Source organism: Odocoileus virginianus, chromosome 32 (assembly GCF_023699985.2).
Source record: "Odocoileus virginianus isolate 20LAN1187 ecotype Illinois chromosome 32, Ovbor_1.2, whole genome shotgun sequence".
NCBI lineage: Eukaryota > Metazoa > Chordata > Mammalia > Artiodactyla > Cervidae > Odocoileus > Odocoileus virginianus.
The window spans coordinates 22,531,489-22,558,701 of NC_069705.1; the positions used below are offsets into that span (position 1 = coordinate 22,531,489).

General features: G+C 40.7%; 1 protein-coding gene across 7 annotated transcripts in view; it reads left to right on the forward strand.

Annotated features, from left to right (window-relative positions):
- Positions 1-3,587: 3,587 nt before the first annotated feature.
- The window catches only part of TUSC3 (tumor suppressor candidate 3), a 223,687-nt gene continuing 200,061 nt past the window's right edge, over positions 3,588-27,213 (forward strand). For 2 of the 7 annotated variants that reach the window (XR_011485145.1, XM_070459971.1), the window contains exon 1: positions 3,596-4,021. Coding sequence is in view for 5 of the 7 variants with exons in the window: in XM_070459971.1 (XP_070316072.1) it covers positions 3,884-4,021 (138 nt within the window). In the remaining 2 variants the exon portion in view is untranslated. Of the gene's footprint in view, positions 4,022-27,213 lie in introns of all 7 variants that reach the window. The other 5 variants (XM_070459969.1, XM_070459968.1, XM_020916391.2 and 2 more) reach the window with 5 other exon arrangements.

Below are 27,213 nucleotides of genomic sequence, written 5' to 3' on the forward strand. Positions count from 1 at the left end.
AATGGTGTGATCACTCACCAAAGTCAGACATCCTGGAATGCAAAGTCAAGTGGGCCTTAGGAAACATCACAACAAACAAAGCTAGTTGGAGACGATGGAATTCCAGTTGAGCTATTTCAAATCATAAAAGATGATGCTGTGAAAGTGCTGCACTCAATATGCCAGCAAATTTGGAAGACTCAGCAGAGGCCACAGGACATAAAAAGGTCACTTTTCATTCCAATCCCAAAGAAAGTCAACACCAAAGAATGTTTGAACTACCGCACAATTCCACTCTCTCATACGCTAGCTAGCAAAGTAGTGCTCAAAATTCTCCAAGCCAGGCTTCAACAGTATATGAACCGTGAACTTCCAGATGTTCAAGCTGGATTTAGAAAAGGCAGAGGAATCAGAAATCAAATTGCCAAAATCCGTTGGATCATCGAAAAAGCAAGAAAGTTCCAGGAAAACATCTACTCCTGCTTTACTGACTACACCAAAGTCTTTGACTGTGTGGATCACAACAGACTGGAAAATTCTTCAAGACATGGGAATATCAGACCACCTGACCTGCCTCCTGAGAAACCTGTATGCAGGTCAAGAAGCAACAATTAGAACTGGACATGAAATAATAGACTGGTTCAAAATTGGGAAAAGAGTATTTTTAACCTATATGCAGAGTATATCATGAGAAACGCTGGGCTGGTTGAAGCACAAGCTGGAATCAAGATTACCTGAAGAAATATCAATAACGTCAGATAAGCAGATGACACCACCCTTATGGCAGAAAGCGAAGAGGAACCAAAGAGCCTCTTGATGGAAGTGAAAGAGGAGAGTGAAAAAGCTGGCTTAAAACGCAACATTCAAAAAATGAAGATCATGACATCTGGTCCCATCACTTCATGGCAGATAGGTGGAAAAACAATGGAAACAGAGATTTTATTTTCTGGGGCTCCGAAATCACTGCAGATGGTTGACTGCAGCCATGAAATTAAAAGACGCGTGCTTCTTGGAAGAAAAGCTGTGACTAATCTAGACAGCATATTAAAAAGCAGAGACACTACTTTGCTAACAAAGTTCCGCCTAGTCAGAGCTATGGTTTTTTCCAGTAGTTATGTATGGATTTGAGAGTTGGATCATAAAGAAAGCTGAGTGCTCAAGAATTGATACTTTTGAACTGTGGTGTTGGAGAAGACTCCTCAGAGTCCCTTGGACTGCAAGGAGATCCAACCAGTAAATCCTAAAGGAAATCAGTCCTGAATACTCATTGGAAGGACTGATGCTGAAGCTGAAACTCCAATACTTTGGCCACCTGATGTGAAGAACTGACTCATTGGAAAAGACCCTGATGCTGGGAAAGATTGAAGGCAGGAGGAGAAGGGGATGACAGAGGGTGAGTTGGTTGGATGGCATCACCGACTCGATGGATATGAGTTTGATCAAGCTTCAGGAGTTGGTGAGGACAAGGAAGCCTGGTGTGCTGCATTCCATGGGGTAGCAAAGAGTCGGACATGACTGAGTAACTGAACTGAACTATTAGATCTCTTTTTAAAATGTATATTTATTTATTTTCTGTCCAGGTTTTAGTGGAAGCGTCTAGGATCTCAGTTGCAGCAGGTGGGATCGTGTTCCCTAACTAGGGATCAAACTCAAGGCCCAAGTCTTCTGCATTGGGAGCGTAGAGTGTTAGTCTCCGGATCACCAGGGAAGTTAACACTTAATTGTTTCTTAATGGCCTTCCCTTGTGGCTCAGCTGGTAAAGAATTCACCTTCATTGAGGGAGACCTGAGTTAGATCCCTGGGTTGGGAAGATCCCCTGGAGCAAGGAAACGCTACCCACTCCAGTATTCTGGCCTGGAGACTTCCTTGGCATTGCAGAATCAGACGTGACCGAGCGACTTTCACTTTTCAAGAACAAACCATGACTTCTCTAACAATTGATCCCAAATGGCGAGTACTTGATTAATAACTGACAGTCTCCCTAATTTTTGTCCATGCCTCCAACTTAAGACTAACCACAGAAAGCCAAATACGCATCCCTAGGCAGTCACATAAGGGGTTCTCCTTTCTAGATAGCTTCCCTCATGTTTACAGCCTCCAATCATTGCACACCTGAAGACTTCCTCTCTTTCCACTGCTGTTTCCTACTTTCCTGCCTGCCTTTGAGTCTGTGCACAAGCTCAAGTGATGTCAGCTGAGTCACTTGATGTTGCAAGCACTGAATAAACAGCCCTTGCCTATTCTTATTTGGTTGATCTTGATCTTTATTTCTACAAACCCTAATATATTACTTTTGGGTGTGGATCTTTATGTTGTAAAAGTCATTCCATTTATTAATATGCATAAATGTCATTAGTTTGTTTTTACTGTTATATGGTGTTACCATATCACAGATTATTTCTCTGTTTTACTGTTGATGGATATTTGGTCTTTTTGCAGCTTGGGCCTTTTTTTGAATAAAGCAGCTATCCAAATTTGTACACATCACTCAGTGAATATATGCTCATGTTGAACTTTGGGATCTCGGTTAGGTGTATTTAGCTTTAGAGGCTGCTGCTGCTAAGTTGCTTCAGTCGTGTCCGACTCTGTGCGGGCCCATGGACGGCAGCCCAGCAGGCTCCCCCATCCCTGGGATTCTCCAGGCAAGAACACTGGAATGGGTTGCCATTTCCTTCTCCAGTGCATGAAAGTGAAAAGTGAAAGTGAAGTCGCTCAGTCGCGTCCGACTCTTAGCGACCCCAGACCACAGCCTACCAGGGAATTTCCAGGCAAGAGTACTGGAGTGGGGCGCCATTGCCTTTTCTGTTAGCTTTAACAGATACTGCCCAACAGTTCTTCAAGTGGCTGAATCCATTTACTCTCCCACAGGCAGTATAATCTGATAGAATTTTATCCTAATATGTCTTTTGGAAGTCTTTTATTGAATTTTTTATGCTGGAAAGTCATTCTTCTCTGCAAAAAGATTTGTATAAATTAAAATTAGATTTAAACAAACTTCTGTGACCATAAGACTATATTAAAATTTATGTTTTGTACTGTTATCATTAGTTATTAGTAGTACCCAATTTATCAAAATAACATGTGTGATGAATTTGAGAAAACTAATAAACATGAAAAGCAAAATTGTATCGAGAAAACATTACCTATAGAGATAATGCACTTAAAAATTAGTTTATGCACCTGTGGACAAATAATCATTGCTAGAAGATAATATTCAGCATCACTTTGTTCTTATTAATTTTTTTTTTCATGTTAAGTGCTAAAAAACTATGTTCACAGCAAGTAGGAATAGATACTGTTATAGGATACTCTGATCACAGTATCATTCAATTGTTTGAGCTATTTTTGAGTAAAAACGTCCCAAGGAGATCAGAGGGTTGCCATGAGCTAGAAGGACCAGATCCTTACTAATTCCTCAGAGATCTTCTCCATCACCGAAGAAGGCAATTTTATTATGTGTGTCTCTGGTTCCAGGTAGAGCGCTGGATAAACACGACCCTTGCACATCCCCGGGAGCAGGTGCCGGTGTCAGCAGCAGGTCCGCCTAGGATTCCCATCGGCGAGGCAGCGAAGAGGACCACGCCCTCAGCCGCCGCTCGGGGCTCCGGCAGGTCGCGGGCGGCGTGCGCCGCGCAGCGCGGCTCGCCGAGGGCCCCCGCTCCCTGGCCACGCCCACTTCCTGCCCCATCCCGGGTCTTTCCAGGTCTCCTCTCCCGGTGAACCGGATGCGCCGTCAGTTTTCTCCTCAGCGTCCTCCGCTGGTTCCCCGCACCCCGGCGAGGTCGTAGGCATCCACGGGGGCACGGGCAGGGGGCTCCCGGAGGCTGGCCTGGCAGGTAGAGGGCGCCGGTAGGAGCTGGGCGCGCACGGTTACCGCGCGTGGAGGAGACACAGCCCCGCGGCGATGGGTGCCAGGGGCGCTCCTTCACGCCGGAGGCAGGCGGGGCGGCGGCCGCGGTATCTCCCCACCGGGAGCTTTCCCTTCCTCCTCCTGCTGCTGCTCCTGTGCATCCAGCTCGGCGGAGGACAGAAGAAAAAGGAGGTAGGACGAATCCCGTGGGCATTCCTGGGAGGGCCGGGGCGGGTCCGGGAGGGCGAGCCGCGTTGCTAGGCAGATGGGCCGCCGGGCGTGGGCGATGGCTGTTTTTGGGGGTGCTGGCGGAGTCGGCGGGCAGGCCTTTGCGCATGTCCTTTGAGCCCCACAGTTTCAAAAGTGGGGTTGCCATGTCCTTCCTCAGAAAACAGCGCCAAGCCCCTCGCTCTTAGGTCACGGCGCGCTTTTGACCCTTAATTGAAGGCTAAGCCTCCGGGCCCCTGAGTCAGTAAAAAAGGGGTGTGTTGGATGTGAAAATACCGTTGAGGAGTAATTGAAGCCTGCGTGGAAAGAACGGTTTGTTCCTTGTGTTCATTATCCGACGCCCTTCGTTATCCGTTTAGGAGGCAACAGAGCATATTGAGACTTGTTTAAAGTTATTCTGTATTTTATGAAACCCTTATAAACCTGTATATTTTTCCTTAGGTTAAATTCACGGTATAATTGTGCCAGTACCCTCACATTATATAGGTTTCACACATTTGTTCGTGAAATTCAGATCACCTGACCACAGTCTTAGCCCTCTAATAACTTTGATGAGGGGCTTCTCTTGTGGCTCAGTGGTAAAGAATTCGCCTGTCAGTGCAGGAGCCGGAGGAGGCTTGGTTCGATCCCTGGGTCGGGAAGATTCTCTGGAGGAGGAAACGGCAATTCACTCCAGAATCTTGCTTGGGAAATCCCATGGACGGAGGAGCCTGGTGGGCTTCTGTCGTGAGGTGGCAACAAGACTGAGTAACACAGCACACGTGCAAAACGGATGAGGGCGAGGATTGAAATAACTGACCGTCTTTAAAGTAATTGTCGAGTTATTTGTGAATTTCAGTTGTCCTTGGATAACTCTTACCTTGGATGCTCGATCTATAAGGATTAGAAAAAAATTACTCGGAAATGTGAGTAAGGTTTCTAATTCTACGTCGTTTTAGTGAGAGCATCTCCTCATATTAATTCAAAATGGTTTTTCCCGGTGAAGTGTTATTTACATACACCTGGCTCTAATTCAGGTTTCAAATGTTACTGGCACTTTCTTGATAACTGGGTTGAGAGCGGGGAAAAAACATCCTCAAACACAAAATAATTCTGGTTCTCTTTACTCTTTGCTTGAAACAACTTTGGATTAAAATATTTTCTCCCCTTTAACTTTTTTAATTTTAACATGAAAATAGGCTTTAGCGAAATTCTTGGCGGAGTTCTGGTAAGATTTTTGGTGAAGAACCACTGTTAACTTAAGACTGTATTTACAAATATAACGATTTTTTTCCCCCTACTGCCTGGTGTTTATATACATTGCTAGATTCTTAGATTTCATAGTTTTTCGTGAGAAAAGGAGGAGATTTGAAAAGTAGTTTTTGTGGGAATTACCAGAGCAGAGGGCAATTAAAACGATGAGGAACTCCAGGAAAATTCTTATGATTTGTCTCCTAGAAAGATTTCTGTGACTGTGGTTACTTTCAATTGAAAGGGAAAAAAGAAGCCCCAAAAGAAGTCTGAAAAGTGTATATCTTCAAAGCATCTTAGCATCTCTAAATATGACTGCTTTAACATGTGACAACATGCATTAATTTAGTATAAGTGGCTTCCCTGGTGCCTTAGTCAGTAAAGAGTCTGCTACAATGTGGGAGACCTGGGTTCGATCCCTGGGTTGGGAAGATCCCCTGGAGAAGGAAACGGCACCCCACTCCAGTATTCTTACAGGGAGAATTCCATGGACAGAGGAGCCTGGTGGGCTACAGTCCATGGGGTCACAAAAAGTCAGACACGACTGAGTGACTAACTCTAACTTTCATAAATTATGATAACATCTGTTTCCACTAAATTATTTTTATAAAAGCTATTTTAAAAATGCAGTATTTTGGAGAAACTTGTTAACGATTAAAAAAGGATGTCTGCCAAAACTTTTTCTTTCTCTTAAATAGAAGAGTCTAATACAGCTACATGGTGATATTGTAGAATATACATATTTAAGGAAAAGAGCAAGATAACAAATAGCTGAAATTTTAATACTTTACCAAATGAGCATGCATATTTCTGAAATGTAGTCTAGTTCTCTTTCTGATGCTCAGTTACAAAACTATGGTCCTAAACAGACATTTCTCCAAAGAAGACATACAGATGGCTAACAAATACTTGAAAAGATGCTTAATATCGTTCATCAGAGAAGTACAAATCAAAACCACAATGAGATATCACCTCACACCAGTCAGGATGTCCACCATCAAAGTCTACAAAACAGTAAATGCTGGAGAGGGTGTGGAGAAAAGCGAACTCTTTTGCACTGTCAGTGGGAATGTAAATTGATGCAGCCACTAGGGAAGACAGTATGGAGATTTCTTAAAAAACTAGTAATAAAACCACCATATGACCAAGCAGTCTCACTCCTAGGCATGCATATACCCCGAGGAAACCGAAATTGAAAAAGACACATGTACACCAGTGTTCATTGCAGCACTATTTACAAAGCTACAACATGGAAGCAACCTAGATGTCCGTTGACAGATGAATGGATAAAGAAGTTGTGGTACATGTACACAGTGGACTATTACTCAACCATAAAAAGGAACAACTTTGAGTCAGTTCTAGTGAGGTGGATGAACCTAGAGCCTTTTATACAAAGTGAAGTGAGCCAGAAAGAGAAAGATAAATATCATATACTAATGCATATATATGGAATCTAGAAAGATGGTCCCGAAGAATTTATTTGCAGGGCAGCAATGGAGAAACAGACATAAAGAACGGACTTATGGACGCAGGAGAGGGGAGGAGAGGGTGAGATGTATGGAAAGAGTACCATGGAAACTTACATTACCATGTGTAAAACAGATAGCCAACGGGAATTTGCTCTGTGGCTCAGGAAACTCAAAACAGGGGCTCTGTATCAACCTAGAGGGGTGGGATGGGGAGGGAGATGGGAGGGAGGTTCTAAAGGGAGTGGCTATATGTATGCCTATGGCTGATTCACGTTGAGGTTTGACAGAAAACAGGATTCTGTAAAGCAATTATCCTTCAATTAAAAAACAAACAAGCCATGGTCTCTTCAAATACTGAGAGAAAAACATTCTTTATTGGAAATACTGGAAAGTGATTAGTCTCAAGTGTTTTATTTTTCTAGGGCTATTGCAGTGTTGTTTTGACCATAGGTGGTTGGTTGGTTGGTTTTTGCTTAGATTAGAACCTGATGCCCAGTATGAGATTTGACACCATTGAACCAGAAAAATATAACAGTCGGAACTTAATTTACTACAATAAATACTACTAACATAAGTGCCAGAATATCGGAGTTGGCATGGATGGTGTTTTCTTTTGTGCTGGGGAATCCAAATGGAAACCTATAGTTGAACCTAGAATCAGAAACTGGACCTGGGTGATTTCAAGGAAGTCACGTTTATGACAGTAATAGTTACCCTTATAAGTTTTTTTAATAGAATGGTGTGGTTACAATTCATACTCTAATTATTTGACATTAAATCACTTAACTTCCTGAATTTTAGTTATGTTTCTTAAAAACATAAGACATAATACCTTAGACATAATACAACATTTCAGGGTTGTGGGATTAAATAAGACTATATTTAAAGTGTTTAGTACAATGCACATAACAAATGATCAGTGATTTGGGTGCTGTAATTATGTGTCCTGATTTAAATGAAAGAATGACATAGACATAATGAAATCCTAAAATATGTAAAATGTGTAAAATGGTTTTGCTAAGTTAACTGATTTTGTAATAACTAAATTATGGTATATGGAATAAATTGTTACTTATATTATTTTGAGACACTGGGAATTCCAAACTCTTACATTGTTTGAGAACTTCCCAAAAGGAGGTTTTTATGTCATGGAACAATTGGTGATATTTATGGCTATGTGTTTGTCTGTCTATATTTGTATATATCTATTTCTTCATGACGATGTTTTTACTCACTAAATATAGTTAGCTTTCCTATATTCTTTATTTAAGAATATAGTCGAGAAATAAGTGAATAAGGAAAGAAAATCAGCTAGAGATTTTTATAGTCCATTTCCTTAGTTACATTGAGTACAGTCTTGTTAATTGATTTTTAAATCCTCGTGTTAAGTGGTATGGATTTGTGGGAGACTTAAGTTTCTTAGTAGTATATCATTTGCATTCTCGTGCCTCATGGGTTGCCATTATTTTGACAGTTTCTCTGCTTCTTACACTGTTTAATAAACTTCATTTAGAATTGTTTCAATCTGTAATGACTTCTTCTAATCATATAAAAAGAACTCAAATTCTCTAACTATTTCCAGTGGTCTTAGTGACTTTGCCACCATCAAAAGTAGCTGCCGTCAGCCCTTCATATCAGTGGATCCTGTATCTGCAGACACAAAGGGCCAGCTGTCCCCCCACCATTTCGTAGGATAAAGGGCTTGAGTAGTTTCAGATCTTGGTATCTGCTGGATCCTGGAACTAATTTCCATCAGATTAGTTCAGTTCAGTCGCTCAGTCGTGTCGTGTCTGACTCTTTGTGACCCCTTGGACTGCTGCACGCCAGGCTTCTCTGTCCATCACCAACTCCCGGAGTTTGCTCAAACTCACGTCCATCGAGTCGGTGATGCCATGCAACCATCTCATGCCCTGTCGTCCCATTCTCCTCCTGCCCTCTCTCTTTCCCAGCATCAGGGTCTTTCCATCAGATACTGAAGGACAACTATAATATATAATATACTTTCTGCAAAGAAAATGATTAGCTAACAGGCTGGAACATGTAGGTAACAATGAACATGCAATATGAGGCATTGAGTGACTCATATTTTTTAAGAGAAGTAACATTATTAGTTGCCTCTGAGATAATTTCTGTAAGCACATTTTACACTAAGATGTATGTACCCAGTATCTGGTTACTTTTTAGTGGTATAGCCCTGAAATACTTTACTGTCTTAGTAAACGGTAAGGAAAGGATGAAACTTAAGCTGTGGATTTCGATTTTACCTTTAAGCAGAGAACTTAGGTGGAAGAAGTACCTTGTAAACATAATGAGCACAACTTTAAGAAATGTATAGTAATTATACATTGATATCTGTCCACATGTACAACAGTCATGGTGATGTCAGATTGTCGTGTCATGTAGATTAGATTTTGTATACGGTAACTCCTTGAAGAGTAATTGGAAATGACAGGTCTTACTTAGAATGGCAAAAACTGCTTGTCACTAACTGTGAATGTTTAGCCTGCTGCAGTTTCATGGGTAATGGCAGAAGGCACAGGACTCTGGGGTCACAGCTGGACAGTTTATTACCGCAGTAGAATTGCCAGAATATCAGCGTTTGTGCCAGTGACACAGGCCAGCTGATACCAGGAATGTAAATTCTGGAGCAGAAGAGAACCTTGAGCTTGTGGAACCAGATCTTTCAAAATGGGCAGTTAACTTATTTGGCTTCAGCTCTAGAGGAAGACACCATCTTTGTTGAATTAGAAAGTGAACAAACCTGCTGTTTGTTCTGAAAGGGACCCTGCCTCACAAAGTTGTGTGCTGTACAGACGTCCTTGAAAAGATAACTGTAGAACAAAGTCAGTCAGTACCTGTGCTTGCAAGTTATGTAGAAACCTGTGAAGAACTGTCTGGTGACGTAAAGGACCGTAACTTAAAGGACCATAACTTTGTCACAGTGAGCACTTCAGGATAGTTTCCTGTACATAGACACTCACCTGCGTGTTCAGTCACGAGCAGGTGTTCTCTTCACGTGGAAGACACGGAGACGGAACGGACAGCAGCGTGAAACTTGACCCACAGATTCATCAGTTGTTTGTTAACTTTTTTTTTTTTTTTGCCATATTTACTTGTGCACATTTTCTTTTGCCTTCAATAGTGAGTTTGGATATAAGAGTGACCAGTATGGCTGTGACTGCCGTAAGTAGCCCCCAGGTTTTATTGGTGTATTAGGCCATGTGAAGAGCCCACTCATTGGAAAAGGCCCTGATGCTGGGAAAGGTTGAAGGCAGGAGAAGGGGGTGACAGAGGATGAGATGGGTGGATGACATCATCCACTCAGTGGACATGGATTTGAGCAAACTCTGGGAGATGGTGAAGGACAGGGAAGCGTGATGTGCTGCAGTCCATGGGGTTGCAAAGAGTCGGACATGACCGAGCAACTGAACAGCAACATGATCTCATCCCACCGGAAAATTTACCGTGGGCTTAGTGTCAGAGTAACTTTTCTCCTGCTGGAGGACAGGTAGATCATGAACAGATGTGTATTTGTCATCTAACACTGTGTGTCTGTGTATGTGTGTGTGCGTGAGCACATGTACACGTGTGAACCAAATAGGTAGTATTTATGTTGATCTCTCTAGTTTTTTTCCTATCTATTGGCCAGATTTCTGCAGCTTCTCAAATTGAGCATATCTAAAAGGAAACTGTCCATCCTGCCCTCTGCCCATCTGTTTTCTCATTGCTGTTAACAGTGCTCTTTTATGGGGAACACATTTTAACCTAATTTTTAAGTAATCACTTGGCATATATATATCTTGGTAGCTCTTATGTTTTTCACACTGTACACAAAGGCTGACTTCACATAACTTCCTTGCAGAGTTGTACATAGATTTAAGGAGAGCATCTTGCAGAATACTACACATAGAGATGTAAAACACAGAAATACTTAGTTTGAATAGTAAAACTTCAAAATAGTATTAAGAATAATAGAGAGTATCTTTTTTTTGTTGCTGTTGTAGTAATAGGTATCTGTCTACCTACCTGCCTGGTTGTCTCCTTTGGTTTAATGTCAAAAGGAAAAAGGTCAGTGTCAACAGTGAGCTTACATTACAGCATGTTTCACAAATCTGTGATGAAAAGTCCTAACCTAGAAGCATAACATCCTGAAGCCACTAAGGCACTGAAAAAAGTGAAGAAAGAAAGGAAGTATTTTCTAATATATTTATTGTTACTGCATTTTTTGTTGTTGTTGCTACTTTTTTTTGGTTACTACATTTTTGGTTGCTTATGTGAAGATACCTATTAATATTTTGACGTTTGAAACTGAAAAGGAAGTTTTCTTTCCCCTGAATGCTACTATGAGAGCTCAGCTACCTTTAATGAAAAGGGGGGCACCACACTATAGGTAAATTGGGGTGTTGGTTTTATTTAATGGAACTGTCGTCTGTTTATTTTAGATATGTATTTTTAGAGGTGGCTTAATATTGTTATCAACACGCGTTGACTCAACTTTTGGAAAAATTGTGTCCTCTCTGCCCAGAAAGAAAGCAAACCATTGGAAAGTTGGTTCATAGGATTTTTCATTTTATCATAGGTAAAACTTAAGGTACAAAATTGATTACAAATTGTGAACTCTGCTTACTACTCATATTAAATATTAAATTGAATGAGAAGCCTTCCTGTAATTTAGTGAATTTAACAAATTTGGGAATTAGAATTAAGGCTTAAATTATATCAGGAAATGAAAAAAATGTCAGTGTAGAAGATGTAATGCCATGCATTTCGCTTAAATCGTTTATAATCTTCACAATATCTTGGTGGTTGTGACAGTTTGCCTTACCTTTGTCTTTGTTAACAGTATTCCTTGGTTTGATTTAAGTAATAGGAGAAATTGCGACTATCCCAAGCCCCAAGCAGTCATTTTCATTCGTCGAAGATTATCACGATTATCCAGTACCTTTCTGATTATTGGTTTAGGAGTGAGCACATGATACAATTATGTAGGGTTTTTGGAAGTTTCCTCCTTCTTTATAAAGGACCCAAGATTGGGGTGGGGTTAATGCTCTCCTCCTGTCTTTGGATGTGTGTTTCAGGATGTGATGGTTGAGTTGTTGAACTCATCTTGAACCACGAAAATACAAGCCTGAGGTCAAAACCAGTAAGTTCTTGATGGCAGAGTAGAAAAGAGGAAAGAACAGGGGTACTTGATGGCATGACTTAACTAGCCTTGGAATTGCTTCAACTGTGGACTCCTTATTGAGTTAACAAGTTTTCTTATTGTTTGTGCTAAGTCACTTCAGTTGTGTCTGACTCTTTGCGACCCCTATGGGCTGTAGCCTGCCAGGCTCTTCTGTCCATGGGATTCTTCGCAAAAGTACTGGACTGGGTTGCCATGCCCTCCTCCAGGGGATCTTTTCTAGAGGGATTGAAGCAGCTTCTCTTATGTCTCCTGCATTGACAGGTGGGTTCTTTACCACTGGCGTGCCGGGGAAGCCCTTCTTATTGTTTACATTTCAAATTGAATTTTCTGATGTTTTGTATTTGAAAGCGTTCTACTGAGGAAGGTCATCTTGCATTAAGAGTTTTATACGTGACTGTACAACTTGTAAGTTTACAGCCTTACTCCAAAGAGCTTTTTCTACACTAGTCACCTTACAATTGCTTTGCCATATGAGTTAGTTACTAAATGTTAGTGAAGGACCATTAGGTGTATATAGTCATTGCCAATCTTTGAATATCAGTGGTCAATATTAGAAGTTTGTGTTTGTCTTTGAAGTGAATATTCATGTATTCCTTTTATTGAAATAATTTCATTTTTATTGTATGAAGTGAAATTCTCTTTCCAAAAATTATATCCCAAAGATGGTAAGAAAAAAATTGGGCATAAATTTGTTATGTGCCTTTAAAGCTATTAGCCCAAGAAGAGTAGAAGGGAGTAAGTATACCTGAGCTGTATTTGCTGTATGCTGCTTTCTATGTGAATGTTTTAAAAAATTTTCCTTTTTGCTTTTGCATATGTGATAGGTAGCTTAAACATATGTGAGATAAAATTCAGGAAGGTATGTAATTTTATTTTAAAAAAGATCATATTTTAATAAACTTTCAGTTAACGTTTGAGTTAAGATTAAGCAGAAAAACAGGGACCTTTCTCAAAGACCTGGTTTTGTGCAGTGTTGATTGGTTGGTGTTTTTTTTTTTTTTTTTTTTACAGTGGAATCTTTCAAAGGGAATAAAAGATTTTTCTCATACTCATGAAAGTGGAGTGGCTTTGCTGTGTCCTGTTCTTCTTTCCTATACTTTTTTTTTTTTCCTTTTTGAGCCTTTACTGGGAGAAACAGTGACGAGTCAAGGTGTAGAAGAATCATAATGGCCCTGTCGTTCAGCTTGGCTTCCTACTGAGAGCTGCCTGAGTCATGGGCTTTGATGCCCAGTGGACTCCACATCTTCAAGAGGATAGTCACTGGATGTGTGGGTGTAGGTGTGGGGGGTGAGGAGTGTTTAAACACTGCGCTGTAGAATGATAAAGCAGGAAAGTCTGATTTCAGGCTAGATAACAGTTGGGACTAGAACGAGTTTTCCTGCCACCAGGGTTGTGTTTCCTTATCCCTATGCTCAGTTATGCCTTCCTTGTTTCTGCCTCTCCCCTCTTTTTTATTTTGATTACACTATTATCTCCTCTGTCTTTTCGTAACTGATCTTTAATGAACTTTAATGATACTTAGAGTTGACCCCTTTGAGATCATAATTTATAAACTTAGGCCATCATTTTCTTTAGCAAGTTGTTTAAATAAAGGAACTTAGGTTAAGGGGATCCTAAAGTCACAAAAGACAGAACTCTGTAACCTATATGAATTCAGAAAGTATGAAAGTTTCTATTCCTCTTTCTTTCTCAAGTGGTGCCTCCTACAATCTCTAACACGAAGTAAAGCATCTTCACACATCTGTGTGCCAGAGTCCGAAATCAGGTCACATTTTACTCGGTTTCAGACCCTTACTCGTGATTTTTTTGCCACCTCTTCCTTCACGGCCGCCGAAGATGTCCCCTGGGACTTTTCTAACCAGTGCTGTCTCAGAAGAGTACTGCTTTAAATGCCAGTAAAATGGACTCAATGTTCTTTTCATGCTGTTGAGTGCTTTTCCTGAGTGAGACTTTTTCTAACCCTCCTGTTTTAGATTTCGCCACTGGTACATGCTTCTTTCTCCGGTTAACTCAAACAGGTTACTCCTTCCTCTCCATTTGGAATCAGGAATTCCTACCTTCTGCTTTCCAGGTGGCTCAGTGGGTAAAGAATATGCCTGCAACGCAGGAGACATGGGCTTGATCTCTGGGGCGGAAAGATTCCTAGAAGGAAGGCATGGCAACCCATTGCAATATTCTTGCCCGGAGAATCCCCTGGGCAGAGAAGCCTGGCGGGCTGCAGTCGTGGGGTCGCATGGTGTCTCAGAGTCGGACACGACTGAAGGGACTGATCACGCGTGCACCCTGTGCTCACGTGGATGGTCTGTGTGCTTCTGTTTGGCTCTTGGGTGAATTACTGCCTGTTGTCTGCCATTCCTTTCATTCTTCAAGCCCTTTGAGAAGAAGGGTTGTAGGTTTATTTTTATATTTCTATCTTCCATATTCAGGCATAGTGCCTTGTACTTGGTAAATGCTTAGTAAGGTTACTTTGGTCAAATTACTTAATCTCTCTAAGCTTCAATTTCTTTATATGAAAAGTAGAGATAGTCTGTTAGTCCCTGCTATAGAGTTGTGACCTTTCATGAGATAATCCTCTGAAGTATTTAGCATAGTGCCTGGAAGGTAACTGCTTAATGAATTGCTAGCTTTGGTGCTTATATTAGTGAATGTATTCCCAGGATGTTCTGTGGTTGGTTTTATGTTTCCAAAGTGAATTTTCATGAGTTGCATAAATTGATTTGGCATTTCAAAAGAAACTTTTTAAAGACATTTGATGTGCATAATTTTTCATGAATATTTTCTTATGTGACAGATTCTGCTACTAAATTGGGTGTTGAGAATGTCATCATTACTTTCTTTAATGCAGTAACCATTTTATCATGGTTACTTTTCCTATTTGACTTGTTACAGCATTTGATAAGTGTCTCAGTGTAGCCCTGTATACGTGTGTCCGTGTACGCACTCAGTTGTGTACAACTCTTGGCAAACCCATGGGCTGTAGCCTGCCAGGCTCCTCTGTCCGTGAAATTGTCTAGGCAAGAGTACTGAAATGGGTTGCCATTTCCTACTTCAGGGGATCTTCCCGGCCCAGGGATCGAACTTGCATCTCCTGCATTGGCAATTGGATTCTTTACCACTGTGCCACTTGGGAAGCCCTGTTTGGCTATAACATTTAGCATGCTTTGTACATCTTAGAACTGGAGGTCTTATTTTCCTCTCCAGGTTTTCTTCTGTTACATTAAATATACTTTCTGTCCCCTTTTGTTTCTATTCTCCTTCTGGAATTCCTATAATGCAAGCATTGTTCCTTTGATTGTGTCCCATAATTCCTGTAGGCTTTCTTCAATCTTTTGTTTCTCTGACTGGATGATTTCACTTGTCCTGATTCTTTCTTTTCTGTCATTGAGTCTGGTTTTGAAACACTATTTAGTTTTTCTGATCAGGTATTGTATTTTTGTATTCTGGGATTTCTGGTTTTTTATTTCTATTATTTTTTTGTTGTTGTTCTTCTCATTTTGTTGAAGCATTGTGTTCCTAATCTCATTTGTCTGCATGTTCTTGTAAGTCAGTAAACTTCTTTAAGAAGTTTGTCTGACAGTTCTTAGATCTGCACGTTTTTAGTAACCTTTATCAAAGCATTATTAGTCTCCTTTGGTGGTGTCACATTTACCTGAATTTTTATGATCCTTGGTTCCTTACGTTGATATCTGCACATGTAAGTAAATGCTCTCCTTTTCCAGACTTTGAATGTTTGCTCTGACAGAGATAGTGCTCCACCAGTCAGCTCAGTTTGGGTTTCTGGATTCCGCAGCTCTTACAGAGGTACTTTTATTTTTCAGTGGATGCTGAATTTTTGTTGTCGAGGGGCGGGAAAGATAAAAATGAAGGTTGTCTCATGCTGACATGATGCTGACGTCACTCTTCTTTCCTTCTTTTTTGAAAGTTCTGTCAGTCTTGACTTGTGCGACTTGACTTTACACATGGCTTTGTAGCAGAATGACAGATAGCAGAAATTATTTGAATGCCACTATCACCTCTGTTTTTTGCTGTTGATTTTAGTTGTCACTTTTCTTTGGCCTTTAATTGAAAATCTGTGACACCGTGTATAACTTGGTTTGGTCATTTGCTTTCTCATTGTCTTTTCTTCTTATTTTACTGTTTGGTAGTCTTATAGAGTGGAATGAAAATGTGAAAAGCCCGTAATGTGAATTCTAGCCACATTGTTTATCTTTGCAAATTATTTAGACCACAGTTTCCTTCTTTATAAATTAGAGCTTGAAGTTGGTTTGAAGAGGAAATGAAATGTGAACTTTACAAAAGGTTAAGGGTTTAATAAAAGTTAGTTCTAGAAAATGAATTGTGGGTTCCAGTTTCTTTGATATAAACTCTGTGCTCTTGGGCAAGGCACTTAACCTTTTGAAACATCAGTTCAGTTGTAAAATGAGAACATTGAAAAAGATCAGGATGTCTGAATCTAGGTTAAATAGGAAAAGCTTCCCATTGGCCCTCTGAAATTATAAACATTTTTCATTTATATCATAAATGGACTTTTCTGGCATGAGCATCTGTCCTGTTTATTAGATTTTTAAAAAGTTAAAAGCTATTGGATTAAACATTTGCTTAGATCCTTTTTAGATGGTAAAATTATATGAAATATGGTATTAGAATGATTTATGATAGTTTTGCTGAATATCAAAAGTAATTTTGTCTTAGAGTTTGAATCTTAGTAAAAGTTCTGCTCTGATTTGAATACAATGTCCTTATCATAAAGAGCCTTTACTAATACTAGTTTTCAACAGTTTGAGGTGTATGATCCATAGAGGATAACTAAAACTGATGGTGGCAGAGCTATTTAAGTTCTTTTTACTTGACTGTCAAATAGCAATTAGGTTTACACTTGCCTTATCTTTTCCCATTTCAAATATATAATCTGCAAAGCCACAAATTAAAATAATAAGCTATTTCTGTACACCGCTCTAGTTTTCAATATGGCATAGTTACTATTTCTGTAGTAATTCATGGTAGAAACCTTAAAGAAGTAGTCAGTTTTCTGAGTACCATCATTAGCACCAGTCTCTAGGGTTAGAGAGATATATTAGCAGAACAGAAAGAACATACTTCATTATTTAAAAAGGAATTGGTGAGGGAAACAGTGGTGTTTTCCTTTGTAAAGTTAGGTTAGCTCTGTGGCATTTCTACATAGATTACAGCCTGTTTTTTTTTTGTTTTTGCATTTTCACTGGATTCCTTCATGTCATAGTAGATGATCCCAGGGAGCCTTTCTGTATTATTTTACTCATATCTTACCAAAATATAAACTTCTTTATTGTGGGAAGTTCCTAATCTTGCTTGTCTATAAGTAATCATAATCATAACAGAAGTCCTAAGTAGAGGAGTCTTTTAAATTTTGTGATTGTTATTTTGGCTATTGATTTCTTAAATAATGTAATTTTTTTTCACATTATGTCCTTTTGGAGTATTTTAAATAGATATAATTGAAGTAAGTGATAGAAAATAAGTTTATTTGAGTGTCATCTCCCTAAAAGATGGCACACATTACTGAGTAAAGGGCCATGTCACTTGACATTTTTCTAAAATGCGATCTATTGTTCTTTTTTTTCCAACAAACATCTGTTGATGAATACTGCACATCAGATATCATGCTGTATTTTGGAGGTAAAGTAGCTAATAAGACAGCCACTGTCCTGACATTTTCTATTGCTCCTAGCCTAGAAGGAGATTCAGACAGGAAAACAGTAATTTATAATGTGGTGTGGGAAATGAATAACCTGGAAACTGATGGGTGCCATGGTGTTAGGTTAGCACATGGGGTCAGCTGAAAACTGAGGGTACACATTTGTTGTTGTTCAGTCACTAAGTCATGTCCAAGTCTTTGTGACCCCACAGGCTGCAGCACACCAGGCTCTTCTGTCCTCCACAATCTCCCCGAGTTTGTTCAGAGTCATATGCATTGAGTTGATAATGCTGTCCAGCCATCTCATCCTCTGCTGCTCCCTTCTCCTTTTGACCTCATTCTGTCCCACCATCACGGTCTTTTCCAGTGAGTTGGCACTTTGCATCAGGTGGCCAAAGTACTCCTTCCAATGAATATTCAGGGTTGATTTCCTTTAGGATGGAAGGTAGACATAGGAAATGATTTAATGAAGGAAGGAGTGTTCTAAGAAGAAGAACTAGTACTGTGAAGGTCCAGAAGTATGAAAAAGCACAACAGATTTAGGGAGGTCAAAGTAGGTCCACATGGCTTGGCTTAGAATGCAGAGGGTGGGTGGGGTTGACAGGGCTTGATCTGGAATGGAAGCTGGAGTCAAATCCCAAGGGCCCCTGTGAGCCTTGACCTTGAAGTCAGTGGGAGGAATTGAAAGGTTTATCGTGGAGCTGAGGATGAGGCTCACATTTTAGAGTATTGTTCTGGCCATGCTGTGGTAATCAGCATAGGTGGGAATGTGAAACTCGAGGAACAGCAGCAGTCTGCTCAAGAGGCTCTGGCAGGAATGGACATGAGAGATGGCGATGACTCGTTACAGGTTGTGGCAGTGAGAATACAGAGTGGTCACTGGATTTCTGAGCTCTGGGAGCCTGACTTGGCAGCTGTTGGTGATCGATTGCATGTGGGATGAGGAAAATGGAGGCACGAATAAGGACTCCTGGACTCCTTTTCTTGGTAAAACAGAAATTCTATTTACTGAAATGGGAAACAAGAGAAAGATGAGATTTTGGAAGGAAGATAATGTTCCCTTCTAAGACTGTGTGCAGTACACGGGCGAATTCTAAACTGAGGTGTTTGAGAGGTGGTAGAATGTATGAATACAGACCTTCGATCTGGGCTGAAGATGAAATGGCTTTGGAAATCATTAGCATCTGTGGGACTGGAATTTTTGGTGGTGGTTAAAGATCACCCTGCCAGAGCACGTGGAGTGAGAACAGAGCGAAGGCAGACCTCAGGGACACCAGTGCGTCACTGTCCTCCAGACGGCTGATGAGGCCGCGGCTGCGCCTCCGGAGAGCTAGGAAGAAGCCCAGCAGAGGGGGGGGCACAGAAGAAGAATTCTCCAGCAAGAGGGGTCAGCGGGGGCGAATGGTGACGGGCTAAACAAAGACTGGGAAGAATCCTTTGGATTTAGCCAGATCCGTTTAACTGCAGTGCCGGGACAGCGACTGGAAGGGAGTGAGTAGCTGAGTGGGTCAAGAGGAGGCGGAGACAGCCAGCACCTCTGATCAGGCACTTCCTCTGGGGAAGGATGGAGAGTTAAGTGGGTGGGAGCTGGAGAAGAGGTTGACGTGAAGAGAGAAGGTAACCCATGCAGAGCTAGGTGGTGAGAGGGCGGGAGCGGGGAGTGGGAGCTGGAGACTGTCGGGTGGGGTTAGCTTCACACAGCGCTGTGGGTTTTCTTCCATGCCTGTGATGGGATTGCAGTTTCCCACTCCTGTGAGCTCGGGCTTGGCCACGTGACTGACTTCGGCTCATGAGATCTGAGCAACGTGTCATGTGTCCGTGACATGCAGAGTCTCCAAGAGTCACTACGTGCTCCACCGTTGTCGTTTTCCTTCTGGCAGGGAACTGGGAATGTTTGACGCGGTGGATACTCATCCTCTGGGTCCTCCTGTGAAGAGGGTGATCACAGTCTCCCTGCCAGCCCATAAATTGGTGAAATCCACCTTTATTTTTTAAATGCTGAGATTGGAGCAGGTGGTGCTCTGTAATACAAGCTGTTTAGATTGTTACAAGGAGTATTGACCTCTCGTAGCTTTTGATGAGAGAAGGAGGTGAAAGAAAGGGTACAGTTGCAGGCACATTTGTTCCTTTGGTGTCCTAGACTATTTCCTCTATGAAATGGAAGGTGAACTGAAAAGGAGGAATAAATTGTCTAGGACAGTGACTAGTCTTAAGTAGCTAGAATAGGCAGCAGGTAATTTGCCTAGAATTACCCACTTTACACAGAATAGGAAAACAAAGAAGCACTGTTAAATCATAGGAAGGGTCAGATAATTTGAGAAATCATGAGTTTTGTATAATCCTTAATTGATTTTCTTTCCCTCTAGCTGACCTAGAAGGGAAACTTCAGGGACAAGAAGTGTAGGCAGTTGGATTGCTTCAGGATTGGAGGTTTCAGGTGGGAGATGGAAGGAGTGGCAAGGGGAGTTAACAGACATTACTGTGGGGTGAGTAACTTGGAAGATAAAAGACTGTCCATGCTGAGAGGGCAAAGAAGCAAGGCCCCAGTGATAGTGGAGGGTTGGAATCTTGTAGGGGAAACCAGAGTGAGGGAACTGGGAGAGTTGTTTTTTGTCATTAGTGGGTTATATCAGTTTATCATTGCAGAGGTGAAATAGTACCAGACAAGACCCTGCTCGTAAGGGCTGGACTTGAGGCTAGTTATTGGAAATGATGAGGATAAGGAACTGAAAGGCTAGGAGGTAAGATTGTTTATGTGGACTTTATTCAATACTCAGAGTAAAAGAAAGATGAAGGGTAGTGGCTAAGAGTTCTGTAGATGACAGTGACTGAACAAGACGGAGAACTTGAGGTTTTGAAGGTCTGATTCATACAAGAGCAGGGGTTTTATGTGAGCACACAACTTCCCTGGTGCTCAGATGGTAAGGAATCTGCCTGCACTAAGGGAGACCTGGGTTTGAGCCATGGGTTGGGAAGATCTTCTCCCCCCTGGACGAGGGCATGGCAACCCATTTCAGTATTCTTGCCTGGAGAATCTCCAAGGACAGAAGAGCCTAGCAGGCTACAGTCCATGGGGTCGCAAAGTTAAGGACAGTGAAAGGTTTCCATTTTAGTAGCTCTAGAGGATCTAACATTGGAGAAGAAAATGGCAGCCCACTGCAGTGTTCTTGCCTGGAGAATCCCAGGGATGGGGGAGCCCGATGGGCTGCTGTCTGTGGGGTCACACAGAGTCGGACACGCCTGCAGTGACTTAGCAGCAGCAGCAAAGGATCTAGCTATTAGGGGAATACTCACTGTAGATACAAAAAATGTAAGGAATCAGTTGTGATCTTGAAAATTTTATGTAAGCATTTTCTTTGATTAGGTGGCAGTATTGCAGTTTTAAAATGAGAAATTGTTAGGCAGTTAACAGTAACCTTCATTTCCTCCATATCATACTTCCAAGGTCTGAAACCAATTTCCTGATGTTACAGCATTTTTATGTATCAGATAAATTTCTTCATGTCTGCAGCATTTCATGGATGTATGGAATATTGCTTCTGCTTAAATGATCTCGTAGAAATCTGGCGACATTTGATCTTTTACAAATTGCGGCCTTTTGTGTAACAGTATTGAATCTAGCTAAATTTCTTACAGACTGTTTCAGCTCTGGATCATTTTATGAGATATAAGCCAATATGAATTCATACTCATTCATAGGTCTCTGATTTAAAATGCATCAATAATAATTGATTTCTGGATATAGATGATCAAAATGATTCATAAAAAGAGGTAAGAATTGATTTTAAGTCAGCTTTCAGACCTAAGAAAGAAATGGAAAAACAGCTGCAGTGATAACTAAGCAGGAGTCTTCAGAGATTTTGGAGATAAAAACCATCCCCAGCATTTTGTTTCAACCAGGGTATCCTTACAGAATTATCATGGGGGGTTGAGTAGTGTGATGATATAGCAGCCACTGTTTTCTCATGTTTCATTTCTTCTGAGATTTTATCATTTGTTGTTTGTATATAATGTGTCTCATTCTATTACTGAAATAATCTTAGGAAGTGTGCTGTAATAGTAGAGCTGCTTTGCAGTGTATCTTTCCATCACACTTATCTCCTTCTCTTAAGATGAATAGTCCCTAGGAGCATTCAGAAATGGGTTATAAATACAAAGGTGGTTTGTGACTGTATTAGTTTTCTATTGATGCATAGCAGATGACGGCAGATTTAGTGACTAAAACTGACACCCCCCTTTTTTTTCTCCCATAGTTTGTACAGGTAAGAGATCTGGATTCTCTGCTGAGAGGCTGCCAGGCTGACATTCAGGTGTGGCCAGGCTGTTTTCTCATCATGAGCTCAAGAGCCTCTTCTTAACTCACCCAAGTTGGTAGATTTCAGTTCTTGAAGTTGTAGAACCTGATTGTGTATTTTCTTGCTGGCTGTGTTCTCTCCACTGTTGGAGGCCACCCTCTGGTTCTTAGCCATGTGGCTCTCTCCATGGGCAGTTTAAAACATGGCCATTTGCTTTCTTCCAGGCCAGTAGGCTCGCCTCTCTGACTCTTCACTTTCTTCTACAGTGCTCATCTAATTTGGTCAGGACCACTCAATATAATCTCCCCTGTGAGTCACTCAGAATTAACTGACTTTATATCAGCACATGTTTGCTGTGTAAGGTAACATAATTACAGAAGTGCTAGTCCATCACATTCACAAGTCTTGTCCATACTCATGGGGAGGGAATTATATAAGGTTATGGTCTCTGGGGATTATTTTATAATTCTGCCTACTAAACTAGGTGAGCTTGCACTTTTAGATTTTTCTGTACTTTTAAGTGGTGGCTTACAAAATCAGCATAGACAGTTATGATAGTCAATGTATAGGACAACATTATTTAACAAAAGATTTTTAGTAAGGCTATAAAGTTGAAGTGATAAAATTGAAGTATCAGTTCAGTCAGATGAGCAGGAGTGCAGGAAGATGCACATGCATGTGTGTGCATGCCTGTATCTGTCCTTGTCACAGGGATTTGACCTCATGCAGTAGTGGGGCCCGTTTGGTGGGAAGAACAGGGACAAGCTGCAACCTCTGAGGAAAGAGTGAAACCATCCTCCCAGTGATTCTAAAACTCATAGTTCTGAAATTGCATAGTTCGGAGAGAACAGTTATTCACAGAAATAAGTAGTTGGAAATGATGAGAATTATTTTAAACAGATCATGTGTCTTGCAACCTCAGGATGCCAGTTAAACTGGTAAATAAGTTTAAAGAGTAATAGACATTTTATTTTCTTTTTCACTTGGGAAACTTAATTAAAATTAAACATTAAAATTCAAAAGAAATTTTCAGTCCGCCTGACATAATTGTTTAGTGGAATATATTTTAAAAATGAAATTTCTTCCCTTTCAGTGCTGTATAGAAATGTTTCCCTCCCACCCACCCCATTATAGGATGATCACCATTCCTCTACTTACTTGTGATCTCAAAATAGAAAAATTAAGTTCAGATTTTTTCCCATTTTTATGACAGATACTTTATGTATCTTGGTAAGCCTCATAGCAAGGGACCCTGCATTTCTAAATTGCACTTATTAATATTATAGAGAACCTTGGGGAAATAACCTGAGTTAGGATAGTCATGTTGTTTCTTGAATTAACATTTCTCTATCAGCTAAAATAAAAAATAAAGTGATTTCTCATCTCATTTGAAATAGTCATACTACCTGCTAACTGGTGTTAGCAAAAAGTAAACTATAGAATAATCCATGTCTACTTTATTATAACTAAGTCTGACCAGTGTAGGATTTCAAGATAATGCCTTAATAAAGTCGACAATTTATATGGTATTAATCTTATACTATAAAGATATGTATGTCTCTGTAATAGCAGCTCTTATTTGTGCATGTATCTGAGCATTGTTGTCAACAGCTTTTAGAGACCTACTTCTCATCTTGGTTTCCTGCTGTGGCTTTCATATTTTTATCAAATTTTATTACGGTTTTTTAAAAATTCTTTGGTATGCCAGAGCTGTTTACCATATCAGTTTTTCCTTCTTCATAAACACAAGCTGGACTGCATTTTCCAGCCTCCTCTACGTTTATTTAGGGCCATGTGACCAAGTCATGATTAATGGAAAGTGAATGGAAGTGATAAGTGCTATCTCTAGCCTGCCCATAAAGATGGCCCTTTACCTTGTGCTGATCATCCACTACCCTGTTTGGAAGACTCATCAGGATTGTATCACAGGCTTCCTTTGAGAGTCTGTGTTAGTTTTCCTCCATTTTTGGAAGGTAGAAAGAGGGTGAGACCACTGTTCTTCAGAGGTAATTGAGGCAGGTTCGAGGACAAATGTAAGGTTTGAAGTATTGTCCAGGAAAGTCCAGGATGACCGTATGTGTTCATTTCTTATTTTACTGTATCAAATTGTCACAAACTTACTGGCTTATTTTATTATCTTAGAGTTCTGGAGTTCAGAAATTCAAAATCAGTCTCATTGGACTCAAGTCAAGTGGTAAGAATTGTGTTCCTTCGGGAAGCTGAAGGGAGAATCAAGTTCCTTGTGTTTTTCAACTTATGAAGGCTGTTTGAATACTCTATAATTCTTCAGTTGCATCACTCCAACCTCATGCTTGCATCTTCACATTTTATACTGAGTGATCCTCTTGCCGCCTCCTCATAAAACCCTAATGATTATATTGGACCCACTCAGCTAATGTAGGATATGTCTGCATTTCAAGATTTTTTTTTTAATAATTAAAGTGTAGTTGATTTACAATGCTGTGTTAATTTCCACTGTAGAGCAGAGTGGTTCAGTTAAATATATACATATATATATGTATAGTATACACACATATGTATGTATACATACACATTATTATATTCTTTTCCATTATGATTTATCTCAGGAAATTGAATGTGGTTCTCTGTGCTATACATTGGAACCTTGTTTATTTCAAGATTCTAAATCACATCTGCTCAGTTCCATTTGCTACATGCTTCAAGTTTCTGGGACTTAGGATGTGAACATCTTGTAGGGGTGGAAGGGGAGCATGTTGTTTAGCCCATCACTGGTCACTTAGCTCTTACAGACCAAGAAAGATACTTGGTGGAAGCCTCCAAGAAGTTCAAGAGCTTCCAGATGAGCTCTTGAGAATCCCCAGCTCTAAATTTGTTGGTGGCTGCTTTTCTTAACCTTAATTTCTTATGCACTTCTCCATGATATTCTAAGCTGCTTCTAATTCCTGTTAAATACCTTTATATTTGGAGGACATGGAGTGGGTTTTTTTTTTTTTTTCCCTGACTGAACCCTGACTGATCCAAAGCTCTTTCTGTGTTACTGGCTATGTAAAGAGTGATCTGGAAAACACAGTGTAAAATGTGTTGATATGGCAGACTAGCCATCAGCCTACATGGTCATGACTGTATGGAGGAGAGGCCCCCTGCTGCCCTGAGCTCTGCACTGCATTGTTATGTGGATGTGAGTCACTCAGACTTGGGCTCTACTTGACACTATAGTCTGCAGCCTAGCTTACTCTTAATAATACGGGTGTTTGTTGTTGTTGTTGAAAAGTAAATATAAGACAAGTCCCATCTCTTTCTTTATGTTTAAACACACTTGATTTACAGTAGAACATTTTTCCGTTTATGAATGTGTCATTCAAGGACAACAGACCTAAAACATTTGTATCTGTCATTTATTAAAAAGTTACTGTCTCAGCATCTGAAGTAACTCATTGGTATACACGCTCAGTTTCTTCTCTTCATTTTTGGGTGAAGGGTCTACTTGGATGTTTGGATGGGGCTTCTTGCATATTTGGATAGTGTCCTCATGCAATATACTTCTTGTAATGTCTAGACTAAAGCATAGGACTCAGTAGCTGTTCTTTGATAATATACTCTCATGTGGGATGCAGCAGTTTCATCATCAGATTTAAAGTGTGCTTCAGGAGCTCAGAAGCAGATCTCAGTGGCTGTTTTTTTTTTTTTGAGGAACACAGCTTTAAAGACATCATATCATTTATTCTTCATAGGATTATTTTGAACAGGTGGTATTGTTACCACTGTAAGATGAGAGAACATATGTTAGTTCAGGAATCTTGGTCCCAAGGTGACAAAGCTGGCAAGGGAAAGTCATGGGCCTCAAACATGACCTTCCTGCTCTCGGTTCATGACTTTCCCCAAGCTTCCCTGGTGGCCCAGGCGGTAAAGAATCTGCCTGCAGTGTGGGAGACCTGAGTTCAAAGCCTGGGTTGGGAAGATCCCCTGGAGGAGGGCCTGGCAACCCACTCCAGTGTTCTTGCCCGGAAAGTCCCCGTGGACTGAGGAGTCTGGTGGGCTGCAGTCCATGGGGCCTCTGGAGTCGGACACGACTGAGTGACTAAGCACTGGCCTCAGAGCAGGTGTGTGTACTATTTACCTCTCCTCACAGAAGACACATAGTCAAGAAGTACAGTTGAAGGTACAATATTGTGTTGGTTTCAGATGTACAGCAGAATGATTCAGTTAAAAAGGACATTTTTTTCAGAATGTTTTCCATTAGAGGTATTACAAGATACTAAGTATTGTTCCGTGTGTCATCCAGTAAATCCTTGTTGCTTATCTGTTTTATATTTTTGTTGTTGTTCAGTCTCTAAGTCGTGTCCAGCTCTTTGTGACCCATGGACCGCAGCATGCCAGGTTTCCCTGTCCTTCACTATCTCCTGGAGTTTTCTCAGACTTATGTCCATTGAGTCATTGATGCCACCCAATCACCTCATCCTCTGTCACCCACCTCTCCCCCATCCTGAATCTTTCCCAGCATCAGAGTCTTTTTCAATGGGTGGCTGTTCACATCAAGTGGCCAAAGTTTTAGAGCTTCAGCATTAGTCCTTCCATTGAATATTCAGAATTAATTTCCTTTAGGATTGACTGGTTTGAGCTCCGGGCTGTCCACGGGCCTCTCAAGAGTTTTCTCCAACACCACAGTTCAAAAACATCAATTCTTCAGCACTCAGCCTTCTTTATGGTCCAGCTCTTACATCCGTACATGAGTACCGGAAAAACCATAGTTGTGACTCTGTGGACCTTTGTTGGCAAAGTAATGTCTCTGCTTTTTAGTGTGCTATCTAGGTTTGTCATAACTTTTCTGCCAAGGAGCAGGCATCTTTTAATTTCATGTCACCGTCCACAGTGATTTTGGAACCCAAGAAAATAAAACTTGTCGCTGTTGCCACTTTTCCCCCATCTATTTGGCATGAAGTGATAGGACTAGAAGCCATGATCTTTGTTTTTTGAATGTTGAGTTTTAAGCCAAATTTTTCACCCTCCTCTTTCACCTTCATCAACAGGCTCTTTAATTCTCCTTCACTTTCTGCCATAAGGATGGTATCATCTGCATATCTGAGGTTATTAATATTTCTCCCAGCAGTCTTGATTCCAACTTGTGCTTCATCCAGCCTGGCATTTCTCATAAGGTATTCTGCATAGAAGTTAAATAAACATGGTGACAATATACAGCCTTGACATACTGTCTTCCCAGTTTTGAACCAGTCTGTTGTTCCATGTTCCGTTCTAACTGTTGCTTCTTGTCACGCACAGAGATTTCTCAGGAAGCAGGTAAGGTGGTCTGGTATTCCCATCTC